The sequence below is a fragment of the Artemia sp. Qi Xiang Cuo genome, chromosome 14 (assembly GCF_049724085.1).
Source record: "Artemia sp. Qi Xiang Cuo chromosome 14, ASM4972408v1, whole genome shotgun sequence".
In the NCBI taxonomy this organism is placed as follows: Eukaryota; Metazoa; Arthropoda; class Branchiopoda; order Anostraca; family Artemiidae; genus Artemia; species Artemia sp. Qi Xiang Cuo.
In genome coordinates this window covers 16,065,900-16,084,857 of record NC_142807.1, presented here as the reverse complement: position 1 = coordinate 16,084,857, position 18,958 = coordinate 16,065,900, and the positions used below count along the sequence as shown (strand labels likewise).

Sequence of the window (18,958 nt, the reverse complement as noted above, 5' to 3'; positions counted from 1 at the left end):
TATACGGAATAATTTCTGTTCGTTTTGAATTTTAATGTTGCTCTATACTTTCACCTGGAAAACTTGTTTTCTTATTTAATTTCACTAAAACACTAAGAATATTGCAAGCGGGGTTTGGGTACGACCTCTTCCCCCTTAATTTTCTAAATTCTATGATACTCCATCTATTTTCTGAGAGACTTTATATGATTCGTTTGTTTTTAAGAATCCTTGACAAAGTCCCACGGAATATTCAATACTCAAGCATCTTAACGTTTTTGTTTAATTGTGACTTTACTCCTTAAGATCCCACAAACTTGGAGGAACAAATGCTGGCATTTTGCCAGCATAAGAAGAAAATGTACTTTAAATGTCCGTACATAATTCAAAGCAATGTTTTTTTTTTTTTTTTTTTTTTTTTTTTTTTTTTTTTTTTTTTTGTAAAAGATTGCAGATATACGAGGGGAGAGTGGTAAAAGATGCAAGATCTTTATGACACCCCCCCCCCCTCCAAGAAAAAACTGGATGTTTAGAATTGAAAATTTCTCACCAAAACTGGGCACTCTTAAGCCTAGAATGATCGACGAGTCTAAGAAAACAGAAAAAAGGCCCTCAGAACGTAGAAATCAGAATGGGAAGGAGAAGCTGAAGTGATTCCATAATTCTTACTTGGTAAAAACAGGTTTTGAGCACAGCTTTTGGTTTTGAGTTGTATTTTGAATCAGGCTTCATATCGTCTTGTTAGGATTTGTATCCAACCACCAGCAAACTACTTGCTACTTCAAAACAATCTAAGTAAACATTGGTTGGTTTATTTTCTTTTCAGGTGTCATGTTTCTAGCCTACTAGAAAAATGACTACAGTTCTAACCTACTTCAAATGTCATGTTTTGACAGAACAAGTTAATGCACTCCAGAACAGTCAGTTTTCCTATTCACAGTTTTAATTTATTCAACGTCATAAAATTCATGTAGTTTTGTGACTTCTAATGGTTGCTAGTTAATTGGCATTATGTGTTTTTTTTTACTGTGTAAGTTTTGTCGGCCTAACACACTTTGTAAATAAATTTGTCAATTTATCTGTAGGGCACCCCTAAATCTCTCTTCTAGAATTTGGTCATTTTATAGATGAGTTAATTTTTTAATGAAGCACAATTTTGGAAGACTCTTAAACAAAAGTCTGCGTATTTTGAAAATAGTGGGAAGGCTCTTTAACCTTGGGGGCCACCAGGCTTCACCCTATAATAGCGTATTGGAAAATGGATGCACTCAAGAGCACTTCAGCTGCATTAAGTCTAAAGATGTTATGCTACCAAGGCCGTGTCTAGGTTTTTAGTTTTTGAGGGGTTTTTACAAGGGGATATTTTTTTTGGGGGGGGGGGAGTTCTACACAAAAATACCTCAAAAACGCATAAAAAATTTGTCTATATTCATTTTTGTTACGTTTTTCCGAGTCGGATAAAAATTTCGAGTCGGATAAAAATCCCCCCCTCCCCTGGATACGGTCTTGCATGCTACACATAACAAATTTTACATAAAAGCGGAAAAACTGAAAAATAACGTTAAATTTTTTTAGCCTTTTTTTAATGTGTAACTGTGTGTAAAAAAAAAAAAAGATTTTTTATAGGTATTAAAGGTACCTAAAACATAATTATGTAAAAAAATATTGGTATCGAAAGTTGCTATTTCGAACTTTTTCTGTTGTGGAATTAACACAATTTTGGAAATGTAAGAAACTTTTAAGCATCATAGGAACCAAATACGTAGGAGGAAATGGATTAAGCAAACAATCGAAGTTGCTTTGCTTGAAGATATACCATTAAAGAAAAATTCCACGTTCAAATTGCCCCTTGATCGAAACGCTATCGAACATAACAACCCATTTGAAGGTTTCCTACTCTAAATAAAAGGAGAGAAAAAAATAGTTACTGATAAAAATACAGATATGGCAATTTATTGGTGTTTATCACTTTCCTCCAAGTGATTTGGAAGCCTTCGTAACTGTAAAAATTGGTAAGATTCTTGGTGTGAGGAACCTGAGGCCGTTGACACGGATATAATAGATGGGAGAAGAATAGCAGAGTTTATTTCACTAACAGAGTCTGCTTTACTGTTTGCGACTTCAAACGGTTCAAATTTAACAGGAGTAATTATATTTTTCCCTTTGATTGCATGCGTGAAAAGAAACTTCGAATCACGACCTAACACTCGGATCTCAGGAAGTCTTACAAGTGCTGAACTAAATGAAGCTGAACTTGCATGGTCTTTTCCTTTCGTTTCATCAATTTTTTTAAGTTTGGGACTAAATGGAATATCCTTATCACTATGGGCAGACTGTCTATGCTCCTCTAATGTATTGATGTTTGTGAAGCTAATCCCACAGCATTGGAGTAGTAAGCTATCTTCAACTTTTTCAGGGAAGTACGACTGACCTTCAGTGACTTTGTACTCGTTCGCAACAACATATTTTGATTCAAATGTGTCAACACTGTGGAATTGCAATGCAGTTTCTGAAGGAGTATCATCGTTAAAAGTTCTAAGGTCTTGCAGGTTTTCTATCTCCGGTTGATTAGATGCAACTTGTTCATTCAATGATGAAATTTGGTAACCACCAGGGAGTTCAACTTCAATATTCTGAGGAATTCCTTCCGTTTGAGAACTTGATCCTTCCCCTTTGGAGTCTGGATGGAGAGAATTCTTGTGCTTCTGCAGCTGGTCGTTTCGCATAAAGCCCCGTCCGCATACTTCACAAATAAATTTCTTTCGGCCAGTATGGATTAATCGATGCTGCTGTAAATTATGCATCAAAGTAAATGCTCTTCCACAAGTTTCACAAGTAAAAGACTTTTGGGGCAAGTGCCCAAACATATGCTGTTTCAAATGTTTTCGCAGGTAAAATGCTTTTCCACATGTTTCACAGACAAACTGTCTTTGTCCCTGATGCCGAATCATGTGATTCTGATATAAATCTTTCCTATTAAAGGTCTTATTACAAGTATGACAAGTCAAATCTAACACATTTGAATGGGTTTTTTCATGGCGTTGAAGATCTCCGTAGGTCAAGAAACCCCTGCCACATTCTTCACAACTGAACGGGGTTAAGCCCCAATGAATTGTTTCGTGTTTCTTCAGATACACTTCTTGTGAAAACGCTTTATTACAAGTTCCACAAACGAACGCTTTTTCACGTTTATGTGATTCATTTCTATGCTTTTTGAGATCATCTACATGTGAAAACACTATCTCACACTTATGGCACTTAACCTCGGCTTCCTTTGTATGCTTCTCCATATGTTTCTTTAATGCAAGTTCATAAGTAAATTCTCTTCCACATAATGGACAACTATCTGTATTGGTAAAACAATCGTCCGGTGTTGACTTGTGATCATACAACTGATTTTTGGTGGAAAAGCTTTTTCTGCATTTCCCACAGCGGAAAAACTTCATATTCTTGTGAGTTAATTTGTGGCGCACTAAATGTTGCTTTGATCCAAAGTTTTTCTCACAGATACCACACTCAAATTCCTTAGTCCTATGAGCACGGCTGTGCCTGGTTAATTGAACTTTTTTACAGAATCGTCTACCACAAACTTCACACACGAAAACAGCTTCGTCGGCGTGCAACACTGATTGGTGTTCAACTAGCTCAGGTTGGGAGGTACAATTCCACTTACAAAGATTACAATTCCAATTATCACTTTCCGGACTTAACGTTTGTTTGCCGCTGCTAATATCGTACATTTTATCTTCAACGCTGACTTGGACAATTGGTTCGATTTTTCCTTCACTGATAACTGATATCAGCTGTTTTGCAGCTTGTGATTGTAACTCAGGTTGTGGATCTGGAGAGACTGTCTCTGGTGGATCAGGGTAAACTGTCTCTGGCGAGCTCAGAGGGATTATCTTAGGCAGCTGCTGAAGACACGCCTCCTTGGAAGGTGGCTCTTCATAAGTCACTGAAAGCTCACTGTTTTTTACAGTAGTAGCGGTTTCATTTTCCGTCACTTTATTTTTTAAAACAGGAAGAACAATTTTCCAGGAACGTGAATCTTTTGTTAGAAAATCACTACTCTTCTCTTTACGCATTTTCGCGGACGTTCCGATTTTCTTAGAAGAATCATGTGAAGATATATGTGAGTGAAAAGCTGACCGTCGGACAAATGCTTTGTCACAAAGAGGACACACAAAAGTGTCCTTCTTCAAATGCATTGTCAAATGTCTTTTAAGAGTATCTTTACCTCGCAGAGTTTTCCCGCATCGTGGACATGAATATTGGTTTGGAAGTGGAATCAAACGTCTTCTTTTCAAATGGATTTCCCTCGTCTTTTTATCCACTTTACTTTTTCCGCTTTTACTCTTACAAGTATGTTGAGTCACTGATGAACAGTGATGGCAGTATATTGAAGAATAGTCGCTTGCTTCTTGCCTTTTACATTTTTTGATCGCCAAGTTAATATCTTCATCCCCTTCGTCAGCTTCAATATTCTCACTTGGATGCGTTTCAGGTGTCTCGTCTGTTATTTTGAATCCGTAATCATGTTCAATTTGTATTCTTTGGGGTTCACTAACTGCTGATAAAGTGTTTTCTTTGACTATGTTATCTGTCCTTGAATATTCTCTTATATTACAGAACTCAGAAATTGTTTTTGCTGCTACTTCTTCTAAAAAAGCTAACCTTTGTGAGTCAACAGTATCCGAAGGAATGTTAATCATGTTCGTCGGCTCTTCATCATCTCTAACGGTGATGGAACTTCTTTCATTTGAAGATTCGAAGGAAATACCATTAGTATTACTAATCTGATCACTCGACTCTTCTGTCGGTTTTAATTCTCTTTGCCGAATTACAAAATTTTCACCAACAACAATAGGTATTGGGACCAGACTATTAAGAGGCAAATGATAAATTGAATCGGAGAGAAGACGTTGGCTTTCATTTTTTAAAGAATCAGCTGTGTACAAATCAATACTCTGTCGTGGTTGACTCTTTGTGGCAAATAAAAGCGGATCAGATGAAAAACACGAACTTGAGCCTGAAATAGTTGCATTGAAAGCAGATAGGAGTGATTCTGTCCCTGCCACCGAGACCATAGGTGTCCCAAGTTCGGCTAAAAAAGACGAGGAGCTCGGCAAAGTAGAAACGACATGGCTGTTCTTGGTTTCATGTTTTCCAACTTTTTCACTTGGCTCCATCTGAAAAAACAAAACATAAATACATAGCCAAAACTAAATGGAATGTATAACATGTTTTTTTAAAAAGGGTTCAAAAGTGAGCAACATTCCTCAAATGCACTTGTCAAACTTGTACAGGTATACAGAGGCACCTATAATAGTCTACAGAGGCGTTGGAGAGGTGTCAATGGTCGAAAAATATGTTTATATGCGTATAAAATAAAATATATATATATTTATAAATATATATATATATATATATAGAGAGAGAGAGAGAGAGAGAGAGAGAGAGAGAGAGAGAGAGAGAGAGAGAGAGAGAGAGAGAGAGAGAGAGAGAGAGAGAGAGAGAGAGAGAGAGAGAGAGAGAGAGAGAGAGAGAGAGAGAGGTATATATATATATATATATATATATATATATATATATATATATATATATATATATATATATATATATATATATATATATATATATATATATATATATATATATATATATATATATATATATACATATATATACATATATATATATATATATATATATATATATATATATATATATGTATATATATATATATATATATATATATATATATATATATATATATATATATATATATATATATATATATATATATATATATATATATATATATATATATATATATATATATATATATATATATATATATATATATATATATATATATATATATATATATATATATATATATATATATATATATATATATATATATATATATATATATATGTATATATATATGTATATATATATGTATATATATATGTATATATATATATATGTATATATATGTATATATATATATATATATATATATATATATATATATATATATATATATATATATATATATATATATATATATATATATATATATATATATATATATATATATATATATAAAAATATATATATATTCCCCTAAAACTTGGACAATTCTCCAGGCAAAATAGTGTCAAGTATAAGAGGCACTTAAGCCCTGACTAGAGTTAACGTTTTTAAAGTAAAAACGGGTATATTTCATAAAGACGTATCCATTTAACCCAAGCCTTCGACCTAAAATTTTTCCGTAGCACAGGTTTCACCGTTTCTTGCACAAATTTATTGAAATTTGAAAGTCCGGCTCTACAAATATGAATGCGTTAAACACTGAATATAAGAAAATATTATGGAAGTTTAACCCTTCAATCTCAATTAAAATTCTTAATGATAACATGGCCGAGCAAACTTTCATTTTTGAGGAAACACCCTTTATAAACGTGAAATATTCGTAAAGAAAACGCTGACCTTTTATTGAAAAAGTCAGTTAATCGGCCGTACGACTACGTTTTAAAACACAGTAAGAAAACATAACCTCAGTCTATCCCTTCAGCGTTTTTACGTGGCGTCTCAATTGATAAGTGTTCAAGCCACTAATGGAAACTAAAAATTAACCTGAAAATATCCTATGAACGTTGTATATTCGAACGAATAGCACTAATTAAATCATGCTAGATACATAAAAATATTATAAATACTTCACTTTAAGCCCTATTTTCATAATGCGTTAGAAAGGAAACGCTGGAAGACAACTAATGCACAAGTATGCTACAACTTCCATCAAACTTAGTCATCATACGCAAGATGGCACTTGTGACTTATTGGATCCTCATACTCTTTTGTCCAATTTCATTTCACAGACACAAAAAAGCTAAATCAACAAATTAAAATGCAATGGAACAACCTTTTAGCACAACTTAGTTTAAACAGCAATTTCAATTGGCTGATTCACTTGACGAGTTGTCTCTAAAACGCCAAATAAAAAGTGGGCTGTGCCGAAATGAAGGGTGCCTTTCAGAGATTGGCAGTACTGAGCCATTAAAATGGATAGAAAATTGGACAAATGAATCATTTGAGCGGGTCCTTTTGAGGTTACACCTGCCATGCAAGTCTGAGGATGGTAAGTCTGCCCGTTTATTCTTATATATACAACATAATATCAAGGTATACTACCCAAGCACTACTACCCAACCCATTATCCATTCCCTGCTGGTTCAGTCAAGTAGAGTGTGTGATCGATAAGCATCCTAATCACAGGGCAGTGGATTCCAGCTTCGTATGAGCTTTTTTTCTATAGGTAAATGGTACAGATGTTGAGAATTATACGCTTTTTGGGATAAAAGTTGTAATAATGGAGTAAAGCAGAGATGTTTTAAAATACGAGTTTTGTAGTTTTGATGGACAAAGCATTCAGATAAAGGTAGAGGCAGGGGAGGGGGTACCTTCTTTTAGTGAGTGACTATTTCCCAAGTTATAGTTTTGGCAACTATACTCTGTTTGGACTCCTGACTGGGGATCGGAATGAAATTTTCGCGGAAAAGTTATGTTGAGGGGGGAAGGACAACTTTCAATTTTGTGTTGAGGGAGGGGAGAGAGGAGGACTGACTTCAAATACTTCATTGCGGGGGAGGTGGTTGGGGGGGGGGGGAGTTAAATAATCGTTTTTTATTCGTCAAAAAGGATCAGATGCTCTTCTTTTTGTAGAAGAATATTTCCAAAGTTACAGTTTTGGTAAGTCTACCCTCTTTTATCTCACGACTGGAGGATCGAATTAAAACCTTCTTTGGAATTTTTATTGAGGAGGGCGGGGCAGGGCCATATCTAGGACTTTTTTCAGGATAGAGGGCTTAAAAAAGGATTTTTTCTCAGGTGGGGTTACAAAAAAAGTTTTAAAAACACGCACCAAAAATTTGTTTGTATTCATTTTTGTTATGTTTTTACAAGTCGGACAAACATTTCAGGGCGATAGGGGGTCAAACCCCCTAACCCCAACCCCCCGGATAGGCCTTGGGGCAGGGCAAGGCAACTTCAAATATCGTATTGGGGAGGGATCAAAAAACTTTAAGTCTGATCCCCACCGGAGAGTATAAGCTATGTTTTTCTTTTATTTTCATTCCTGTCGTTCGACAGGCTGTGTTACTAGTTTTTGACTATTCGAACACAAGTTGATTTTCTAGAACATCAATTCACAGTGCACTCTTCTCTGCGCAAAGATCTGAAAATTAAAGGAAATTTGAATTTTCAACCGAAATTTTAAAGAAACATTCTCAATTCGAAAAACCACTTTTTAGTCTGATTGTCTCTTGAATTACGTAATTTACTTCACTGCTTTACCTAAGAAGTATGTTTTGTTCTTTTTATTCCTGCTCATACTTATTTAAAAGCTCCTCCGTCACTCCCTAGAACTCCTAAATTTAACCCCTGGAACGAGGAGACACCCAGTTCCCGCCACCTGGTGTACGTCTCAGAATGCCGCGTGTGCTGCACAGCTCCGCCATGCTCAGAACGTTCTCCACCACGTTTTACACGCGTTACCTGCGGTACATGATTTACCCTTGCCCAGATAAAGCACGTAAGTACTGTGCAAATTCATGGGAAAGTAGGTCCACACCTTAAAAATGTGCGGATGCCTCCCTCACCCCCCCCCCCCAGTTATCCCTGAAACGCTCGTTTCAGTGTGCCTCCGCGTGTGTTTATGTGTGTTTGTGGGCATTTTCGCGGATTTGAATGGTTTTCAAATATATTTCTAGAGAGTCCATTTGGGGTCCTTTCTAGGTCTGTTTCGAGCGCAACAACTTGTAACCCTCTAAAATACTGTCAAATAATTAATATTCCTATGTTCCTTATTAATTGGTTTAATAAGGGTCATAAGGATCCCTATACCTTAGACAGCTTACACACTGTGGAGAAAGGGTCTTCTTGGTTCATGTAAAAGCAGATTAAATGAGACGATGCCTTCCTTTCTTTCAATAGCATCGTTATCAGCAGACAAGAATACCCAAAAAGCCATGCACCTTTCACACCAATGGTAATTCCAATCCTACCCAAAAAGCCATGCACCTTTCACACCAATGGTAATTCCAATCCTCATAACAGGTCATTGCTCAAAACAAAGATTGATTTTAAAGAACAAAGTTTTTCCGAGGGAAGTTAAGAATGATGTTGAAACTTAAAACGAACAAAACATTATAGCTTCATGGCCTATCTAGCATATATTGGTGAAACTAGTGCCACTAAACCAAATGATAGCAATTCCCTATGTTTGTATGATTATAGAAAACTAGCTCTTTACTGAAAACACAAAACAATATAGGAGTTTTGGTACAGTAAAAGTAAACCGATTAAGGATACCTTTAAAAAAATCAAGAATTTTAGGATTGTTGCTTCATTTTTTTTTTTTTTTTGTTCGTTTAATTTGTTATCACTTCAGGACAATGAGCTCAGTCCAATGATTGGATCTTGGTTTGATTCTGAAAAGGACACTTCAGGATTAGTTTGTAGACAAGTCTGAAGTACAGCCATCTTGATAGTATTAGGACTACAGACTAGTTGTTTAGAATTTGTATTATAGCATGAAATTTTCTGTTGTATAGAGAGAAATAACCAGATTTCTGGAGTTCATATTTTGGTTTATTTATTGTTCATTTCGAGTGATATTACAGCGTGTTTTTTACAATTCAAAATTGTATATTACTCACTATTGGTATTATAGCTGGTGATACCAAAATGTTACCTGGTACATCTATCCATTATTTTTGTATGTTGTTCAATGACTTTGCATTTATTAAAATAATATTTATTTTTATGCTTAAGTTTTAAGGTAATTTTAATTGTATACTGAACCTTACTGTTACCACAGCAATATATGTTAGATAGACTGTGAAGCTATAATTTTTGTTCGTTTTAAGTTTCAACTTCACTCTTCACTTCCCTTGGAAAAACTGGGTTTTTAGTTAATTTTTGCCGGCTTTTAATTTAAGTTTAATGTAGAAACAACACTGCCATGATCCTTTTTATTTTTTCTGGGGTGAGGGGCAGCTCCCCTCATATACAGAATAATTTCTATTCGTTTAAAGTTTCAAAGTTGCTCCTTACTCCCTGTGGATTTTTTTTACATAACTTGTGACGGTTTTTAAACTAATGGGTGGAAATACCCCTCCCCATCCGTGTAAAATATCTCTTGGAAAGTTCCCCCAGAAACTTTCGTGCCCATGTAAAACTCTTTCTGTGGAAATCCCCCTCCAAGCAAAAATCTCTTCCTAAAAATATGTCCAAATATTTCCTAAGAACAAATACTATATGCGAACACAATTTCCCAATAACTAAATGCAAACCATGTGAAAATTGAGTAACTTACACCCTTTCTTCGTAGACTATTGAAACCAAAAGAAACGATGAATTAACAAATTCAAATAACTTCATTAAATTTTTTCCGAAATACTAATGTAAACATATGTGAATCCGTTTTTTCCAAAAAATAATCAGAAAAACAATCAAGCTCAAAATCACTCAAATTTTGGTGGTTAATGATATTTTTTTAGCGTAAGAGGCAAAATAGAACTGGTTAAGAACTACCGAAGTCACCGTTAACAGTAACAGCGTTAACAAAGACAGGTTTTCCATATAATTGTTTAGAAGGCACAAAACCATGATTGAAAAAAAAAAACCTGCAAGGACTTGAACCTTCGATGTCCTAATTCAAACTCCAAGCTCTACCGACTCATCTACGAACTCTAATAATCTAATTTAATCTATTGGATTTTGTAAGACTATAATTGCTTAACTTACGGCCCCTTTCTCAGGGACTAAGGAGGGTCATCACTAAAAGCAGTTATTGGATCTTTCAGCTGAAATATGGTTATCTCAAAAATTTTGATCAAACGACTTTAGGGGAAGGAGGCCTTTTAGGGAGGGGGTTAGCTGCCCTCAACAAGGGCAGTATTTTAATTTCAGTTCTAATGAGCCATTAAACATCATTCTATGATGTTCAAGTAACCAACTAGCCCCAGTAAAAAAAAACGAGACATTAGTGCTACCCATGCAAAAAAAGTGAATTTCCTTGTTGTTCAAGGAGGGGGATTCTAGTTACTATATACATGGTTTTTAACCATTTTTAACCCCCCATTGGAGTGGGGGGACACCATTTGGAGTGGGGGGGCAAGTTGCCCTCCAATCTTTTTGGTCACTTAAAAAGGGCACTATCAAAATGAATGTCCTTTTGAATAAGCCACTAAACATCACTCTAAAAAAAAGAAGAAAAAGACACATCAGTGCTACCCATGCAAAAAAGTGATTTCCCATGTTGTTCACAGTGGATGATTGTAATTATTCTGTTTAAGGTTTTGAACCATGTTGATTCCAAGGGTCCCCTTTTTATTTCGAGCCAACACCACTTTCGAGGGATTTCAGGCTCTTTTTCGAAATCACCATAAATTTGATTTCAGTGTCAGATGGCAATTTTTTTCAAAACAAGTTTTTCCACTTTTGGTTACCATGAGCTGTGGTTCTCTCTTTTCTTGGTTACACCTACTGCTGCAACCATGATGATTAAGAATATTAGAACAGTGTTCTGTTTTAGCATTATTTGCGCTATTAACCTTATTCACGATATTGTCCAAAACTAATGGATGCTTATTATCGCTGTTCACCCATTAAGACAAGCCACTGGATCAATTAAGACCAAACATAAGCGAATATCCATAAAGACAAGGACAATAAGTTATAATTCTTCGGCGAAGGGTGAGGCTATTAATTTTAAATTTCAACACATCCCAATGCCAACAATAACCCTCATCATTTCCTAGTAGTATTTATAGATTCTGCAGTGCCCCCTCTAGCCTATTCCGGAAAGTTCTGACCTCTCAGTAAACATTCAGAGAAGGTTTTGTCCCTAAGCCCCCCTCCTCCTTCCCAAGTTGCCTTAAAACGCACAAAAATATGAACTACCTTATGGCATTTCAACCTCGCTTTTTGATGAAGGGCAGATTTAGTGACTCGTAAACAAACTTCACTTAAATGTTTCAGACAGTATGCACATCACCTAAAAAAATGTTAATAAAGTATTAAAAATGAAATTAAAGCAGACGTGAGAAAGAGCCTACTATAAAATAATGTCACAATAACTGTCAACTTTATGCCCAAGTCACACCATAGTTGCACCTGTTGACAAAAAAAAAATATTGATGTTTTATTTTTACAGTTCTAGTTTATTCTTTCTATTTGTCTAGTTTTCTAGCCACACTTCTACTACAAAATCGTGAAAGCAAATGGCAAAAAATTGGTCTGACAAGCCTATTTGGTCGCTGTTACGCCTTAGGTACATATCTGACATTTTGACCATTTTGAGATAATTACCCAAAACGTTTGCTAAGCTGCTCTCAAAGGGTGGATCAGCATAGTAATGTAGATCAGAGGGTTTAAAATGGGAATAAACATACATTGCCCTGCTTATTCTCTCTTTAAATGCAGCTCGGCAAATGGTTTTTGGCAATTATTTCAGAAGTTTGAAAATGTCAGATATGATTTTTAGCCATAACAGCCATATATGTCAACACCAATTTGTTCCAGGTATTGTCTGCTATTACTACATATTTATACTTTTTTCCGTTTAGGAAAACCGTTGTTCCAAGATTCCATGTTTTTTAATTTCAAACAATTGTGCCTTAAGTCTTCACTCTGATTAGTCATTAAGGGCAGTAAGCCATTAAGTTTTTTTTTTTATTTCAAACAATCATGCTTTAAATCTTTACTCTGATTAGTCATTAAATTCAATAAGCCATTAGGTTTTAAATTTCAAACAAATGTGCGTTAAATCTTCACTCTGATTAGTCATTAAGATTGACACTTGAAAGTTTAGCATAGCTCTCAAATAATTACGAACGCAACGCAAATTTAAGATTGGCACTGTAATTTCTAATCTTGATGTTATTCACAAACGTGACTATAATCGTTAGGTACATAAACGCCAATTTCCATAAGGTTTGTGCATTTTATGGTAAAAGCACGAAACTTGACACACATATGTAGAAAAATACGGAGAATCTGACAGGGGGCAGAACCACATTTTCTGAGCACGATTTTCCTTTTTTCACCGCATTTTTCCACACGGAAAATCGTGTATTTTTTTAAATTGAAGGATTTGGAAATTTGACGGGTCGTTTCTGGTTGATTCGGGTCTGCTGATTCTGAACATATGCCCACTTATGAAATCAGATCAGTAGTTTCCGAGTTATCGTCATTTTCATCACAGCTGGTCTTACTCTTTTCTGTATAATGAGGTAGTAGATGCGCTTAGGGTATCTTTTATGGCTAAATCGAGTATGCTGAGTCTGAAAATGTGCTTACTTTTAATATCCAACCATGTTTTACTGAGTTATCATCAGTTTCATCATCGCCAGGTGTAGACTGTCTTTCATACTTCTACATTACAAACTTGGGTTCACCATAATGTGCAAGTGACGACTATGGTCTGAATGAATGGACTATTTGCGGGTTTAAAAACGCGACTCGAAATACTTTACTTACAGGCCCAGACATGGGCATCATCGTGTTGTCTGGAACTTTCCCCACTGGATCCAGGTTTATACGGCTGGGTGAAGCATGACGGAAGCTGGGAGCATTTCTGGACTAATCTTCCTGAGGCAGCGACAATTTGCAAAGAACTGCTCAAATGTGGCTGAAAAACAAAGTGCAAAAACAGGTTCAAATGTGCAAAAGCTTCCCTTAAATGCACAGATCTCTGTTCGTGCAAAGGTTGTGATAAGCAGTACAATCAGTAGTGCACTTTTTGTAGCTTTAATCGTCAGAAGCCGATTTCGACCTGTTTCCTATCCTTGAGAGCATCATTTTCTTTTTTAGCAATCTTTATGATGAAACAAGTCGAAATCGGCCATTTCATTCCTATGATCCATGTGATTGTTTAACTATTTTGAAATACCTGAAGTAGTTTAGTATTCTATATTTTATCATAATAATAGTATGCTTCTTATGTCCGAAGTTCCTTAAGTCAAGCTGTTTGAGTTGAATAAATGATTTTTTTTTTTTTTTTTTACTGAAAGCTTATTGAAGAGATCTGAAACGGTAATTAATTACTTACAGTCAAAAACGTGTGATCTCCTTCGGAATGTTATAGGGAGGGTAGAAACCGTGGTTATGAAACTAGTAAATCGTGAACCACGAATCCAATTGTAAAAATAGCCACATTTTTGGAATCAAGAGACACGAATTAGTCAGAAAAGAGATCTTAAATTCGGTCATCGCTCATTCTCAAAATTCACGTCTTTTTCTTCACGTGGAAAAACGCAAAGTAGCGTGGAACCGCGGAAACAAATCCGCGGGGGTCGGGGCGCACCGCCCCTCCAAAATTTTTGGCATTCGGTAAAATTTTCACTAAAGGTGAAAATTTTACAAAATTGCCCGAAATTTAGCAAAATTCTTTATTTCTGCAGAAAATTCGGCATAAATCAGGTAGCAATTCGGTAAAATTTACGAAGATTGTCCCCCCAATGAAATGAATCATGGGACGCCCCTGGCTCTAAGTCCTATTTTCTTGTTATTCTTCAATGATTCTATTTCTGTCCTATTTGCATATGTAGAGGGTGTATTCATTTCCACTTTTAAAAGTTTTAAAAAAGAGGATCTTATCTTTAACTGACAGACTTTAGAAAGTAAAAGCACCTTAAATATCAGGGGGAAAACATTGACCTGAGCAAATTTGACAAAGCAGGAAGTATATAACATTTTTCAATTTTGCCATTAACTAGGCTCACATTTTTATTTGATGATAAGGTTGGAAAGGCAGTATATTTGGAAAAATATTAATGTGGAACATATTATGAAGTGTGCTGGACTGCTGTTTTTCTTGTTTTCCTTATGTTAAAAATTAGCATAGATTAACAAAAAAAAATGTATCTGCTCAAAATGGAGATTATAGCAGTGAAAGATCTGGGCAAACAGAAAGGAGGAGGGGTTTCCTGATCTCCTTTCACGGATAAATATCAAGAAATAGGAACTTTCTGAACAATTAAGGACCTCATAAATATACGTAGTCACAGGAACTAGAGATTCTTAACAGTGCTGTTTTGTTTCAACTTGTTCAGCTTCAACAAGTGTTTTTCTAGTTTTTATTCTTATAATAATTGATGCAAGTAGGCTGCTCAATGGTGCATCCAGGATTATTTTGCAGGAGGAGGGGGCTTACAAAAACACTTTAAAAAACGGACCAGAAGTTTTTTATATACATTTTGTTAGGTTTTTACAAGTCTGTCAAAAATTTTGGGGGTGGGTAAAACCCTGTACCCCCCCCCCCCTGGATACAGCACAAATTCAAAATTTTTAAAAACTTTGATATATCATTTAAAAATTTAGTACTAGTATAAAATATAAAACACACTTGAGAAATTGTATTGCAAATACCCAGTTTTTCACACTATCTACACCAGACAATAACTTTTGGCTTGTTGGAAAACCAAATTATAGCTTTATTTAAATTAAATATTTAGCTGGTATTTTGGTTAGGTTATTTTTGGTGACATGCTCTGGGCACCCCCCTTCTGTAATTCTATGTGGTAGTTTTCATAATTTTGTTACTAAAGCATTTTATTTTCACCATATTTTATTTTATTTCATTAGCATTCCCCAAACTTTGCTTCTCAAGTGTGTTTTATGTAACAGACAAGTACCAAAAACTCTGATGTTTTTTAAAAATCTTTAGAAAACATCAGAAACTTTTTTTATGTGCATTTTTGTTAGGTTTTTACAAGTTGGACAAAAATTTGGGGGGGGGGGAGAATTCGAACCCTGTACCCCCCCCCCCTCTACATATGGCCCTGAAGCTGCTTACCTTGAATTTTCCTGGTACCTCTCTAGTATATCCCAAGGTCCCCCACCCAGTCTGTGGGGGTTTGTAAGTAAAGATAGTTCTTTGAGAGTGCCCCCCCCCCAAAAAAAAAGTGGGCCCATCCATGGATGTCCTAATCATTAAAATTGATTTGTAAACCACAGAATGGGTTAATTTTGGGAATTGGGATGTGAGGAGTCAGCACAGAAAACTAAAGTGTTTCTTTGTGCCTTCATCTGGACTTTTAACACATTTTTTCCTTGTTCCAAAACCCAACATTTTTTTAAGTAACTCTGATTTTACACACTGTAATATATAGAAAGAATAGCTATATTAAATCAAAGTTATTGAAAATCTGCTAAACTGAAATTTATTTCCCAAAACAAAGATTTCCCCATTACCTTGACCACTTAAAATTTCCTGGCAACCATGCCTACAGATCTTTTTCCAGAATTGTTAGGGCCTACAAATTCTAAGAAGGTTTAACAATGTCTTCTGCCCCTAAAAGCCTAACAGTACTTTTAAACATTGGCAAATCTTGTACTTTGATAACCCCCCCCCCCCATTCAGTAAAGGGCAGAAATCAGATACAAGACACAGCCATGGGCGATACCAAAAAGTTTACTGATTTTAAGGGTTTCCCATTGTCTCCTGTGCTTGTTTCTTGTTCATGGCTGTTCCTAGAGCTGGTGGCACCCAGGGCTGGTGGCACCTAGGGTAAAAGTAATTACAGACCCATCCCCTCTCAACCAAAACATAAATAAAAAGGTAGAAGGAGCCACAGCTTCCCCCTAGCCACAGCACCCAGGGCAGCTTGCCTTGGTCATCCTCCCCCCTGTAAATGGCTCTATGTCAACAGTTGAATCACAATACCAAATAAAGCCAATATGAAAAGAGCAAAATCTGCAACATTTGTATGTAGCATAGGGCTAAAAATGGCCCCAATAGGGGAGAGGGGAGGAATCTGGGATGTAATTGCAACAAAACTGAATATTATATTTAGTAGGCTAAGAGCATTGAAGGGAGGATATAATTGTAAATTTTTTATCCTATCTGATTTTTCTCCTAAACTATAACTTTACATCCACCCCCCATACACACAAAAAAATATACTAAAACTTATACATTTTTTTTTGTAAAAACTGTTCTCCCAATGCAGAAAAACTGGGAATTCCTATCCTCCTCCCAATTTCCCTTTGGATTATCAAAAATAAATTGAGCAATAAGAAGAAACTTTATAATCTTGGGAGAAAAATATGGTATTTTCATCATTAAAGCTATTTTCGATATACCCTCTTTTCAAATCTTTCCCATTTATAGATCCCCCTGGGCCCCCTCCGCTTCCTGAAAAATAAGGGTTTTCCTCCTGCTACCCTGCCAAAAAATTCAACCTGTGTCTTTGCAGCAAGCTGCCTGAAAATATACTTATAGTTATAACCTAAGCAAACACAGTATTTCCATTTCTCTATTCAATCACACGCAATAAATAAATTTTAAATTAAAAAAAAGGTATTTATGTACATTTAAGCAGCTCAAATATTGGAATTATGATTTATACGACGGAGTTATTGACCCCTTATTTACATAGCTTGCTAAAGAGAATATGATGTTGTAAAAGTCCTGACAAAAGAATTAAAAAACTAAGCAAATTTAAGGATTTCCGAATATAAGAAGGAAAAAATCGTCTATCATAGTAAGTGAACAGCAATTTTTTACTTGCCCAACTACAGAGAGCTTGCGTTTATCCACCACAGTCAAGAAAAACACGCAAAATTAATTTTTAGAAAAACAAGTTCCTGTGTATTCTCGCTTATGGAATTTCAATGGCGGAGTCAAAATAATCTTAAACGCCATCTATAAAAAAACATTAGTGTTGAAATAGGTAGTGCTTCATTATCCTTTTTATAAGACTAGTACTATAACTGAAACTAGATTAAACACCGAAATTATATGCTGGACCAAAGAGTATGGGTAACATATAGGTAACTGTGAGTTACCCATACTCTTTATGCTGGACTCTGTCTTAGTTCTTAAATACTGTGATTTTTAGAAAAGCTCAATTTGAATAACCCATTTATTTTGCGAAAAAAACACATAGAGATATTCATAGAATTGCACACATGATGCGGAAAAACTGCAACTTCTTTCAACTTATCCTGCAGGTGTCAAGTTTTAATCCACTTCCTGCTGTTGAAATCAGAGTTGTTCTTAGGGTTGGTAGTGCCAGGGGAAGAAGTAATTACAGGGCCTCCTCCCGACTCAAATATAAGCAATAAATAGAATCAAAGTGAACAATTTGATCTAAGTGGGCAGACTCCCACCACGACGCTCGGGGCAGCTGCTCCGGTTGCCCCCATCTCCTTGAACGGCTCTGTTTGAACTTGTATTATTATTACAAAGAAGTGGCAGTTTAGAGACCATAGTACATAAATCATTGAGAAATCAACTGTTCATTTCATTCCCGAGGACGTTTTCTCGCATGCGTTGAAAAATTTCAACGCATGCGGATTTGCGTTTTTTTCAAAAAGAGCTCGTAAGAAAATCATCCACAAAGCTGTTGCTGTTTTCGGCAAAACGCAGTATGTGGCAACTGACGCTCAAAACAAGTACCTGATACTTCTTCATACTAGCAACTTCAATAATGAGGCTGAGGCTTCAATCCAGGTTTTAAATCGCAGTAGCTATACATTAACTACGGAATTGACAGAGAGTTGACCATGGGCGCCGGCAAGGAGGGGGGGGGCAGGGAGGCCATGCCCCCCCCCCTGGAAATTTGGGATTATCAAGCAATTATAAGGAAAACAAAAGAAAGAGAGCAGAATAGGAAAAAACAATGAAATAATATGTTTGTTGCCCCATTGCTGACTACCTGCCAATAGATTTTGACCAATAATAATTAAAACAATAGTTATGATTTGTAACTGATTGACTCCTATGCATTTTATACAAAGCATTTTTCCTACATTATGTTGTTAGATCAAATAAAAAAAACAACAACAACAAAACAAATTCTTAATAGTAATGAATGACAAGTAAATAACGATCCTTGTCATTAACAAAAGTATAAGAGCCTAACTATTACTAACATTCAGTCAAAGAATCAGCTTTTTA

The 18,958-nt window shown here is 35.5% G+C and overlaps 2 protein-coding genes across 14 annotated transcripts in view; one reads left to right on the top strand and one right to left on the bottom strand.

Moving 5' to 3' along the window:
- Positions 1-491: 491 nt before the first annotated feature.
- Positions 492-17,656, bottom strand: LOC148944201 (uncharacterized). 12 transcript variants are annotated; one of them, XM_089100580.1, is made up of 4 exons: positions 15,851-15,971; positions 13,534-13,684; positions 11,956-12,049; positions 492-5,168 (listed from the first exon to the last, which is right to left on the bottom strand). In XM_089100580.1, the coding sequence occupies exon 4, from the start codon at positions 5,166-5,168 to the stop codon at positions 1,932-1,934; it is 3,237 nt and encodes a 1,078-aa protein (XP_088956706.1). In that variant the 5' UTR covers positions 11,956-12,049; positions 13,534-13,684; positions 15,851-15,971; the 3' UTR covers positions 492-1,931. The 12 variants fall into 12 exon arrangements, with proteins under 12 accessions (XP_088956706.1, XP_088956709.1, XP_088956705.1 ...); XM_089100583.1 differs by lacking the exons at positions 13,534-13,684; positions 15,851-15,971 and adding an exon at positions 17,568-17,656; XM_089100579.1 differs by lacking the exons at positions 11,956-12,049; positions 15,851-15,971 and adding an exon at positions 17,568-17,644.
- LOC148944200 (uncharacterized) overlaps positions 17,362-18,958 on the top strand; it is a 55,199-nt gene continuing 53,602 nt past the window's right edge. The window contains exon 1 of one of the 2 annotated variants that reach the window (XM_089100592.1): positions 17,362-17,540. The gene's annotated coding sequence lies outside the window, so the exon portion shown is untranslated. The remainder of the gene's footprint in view (positions 17,541-18,958) is intronic. The other variant, XM_089100591.1, reaches the window with a different exon arrangement.

Excerpts from the sequence above, each read along its gene's own strand:
- LOC148944201 (XM_089100579.1), bottom strand. The coding sequence starts at position 13,554 with ATGATGCCCATGTCTGGGCCT. Across the intron at positions 5,169-13,533 it reads TGATGCCCATGTCTGGGCCT|ATGGAGCCAAGTGAAAAAGT; the intron begins GTAAGTAAAGTA and ends TTGTTTTTTCAG.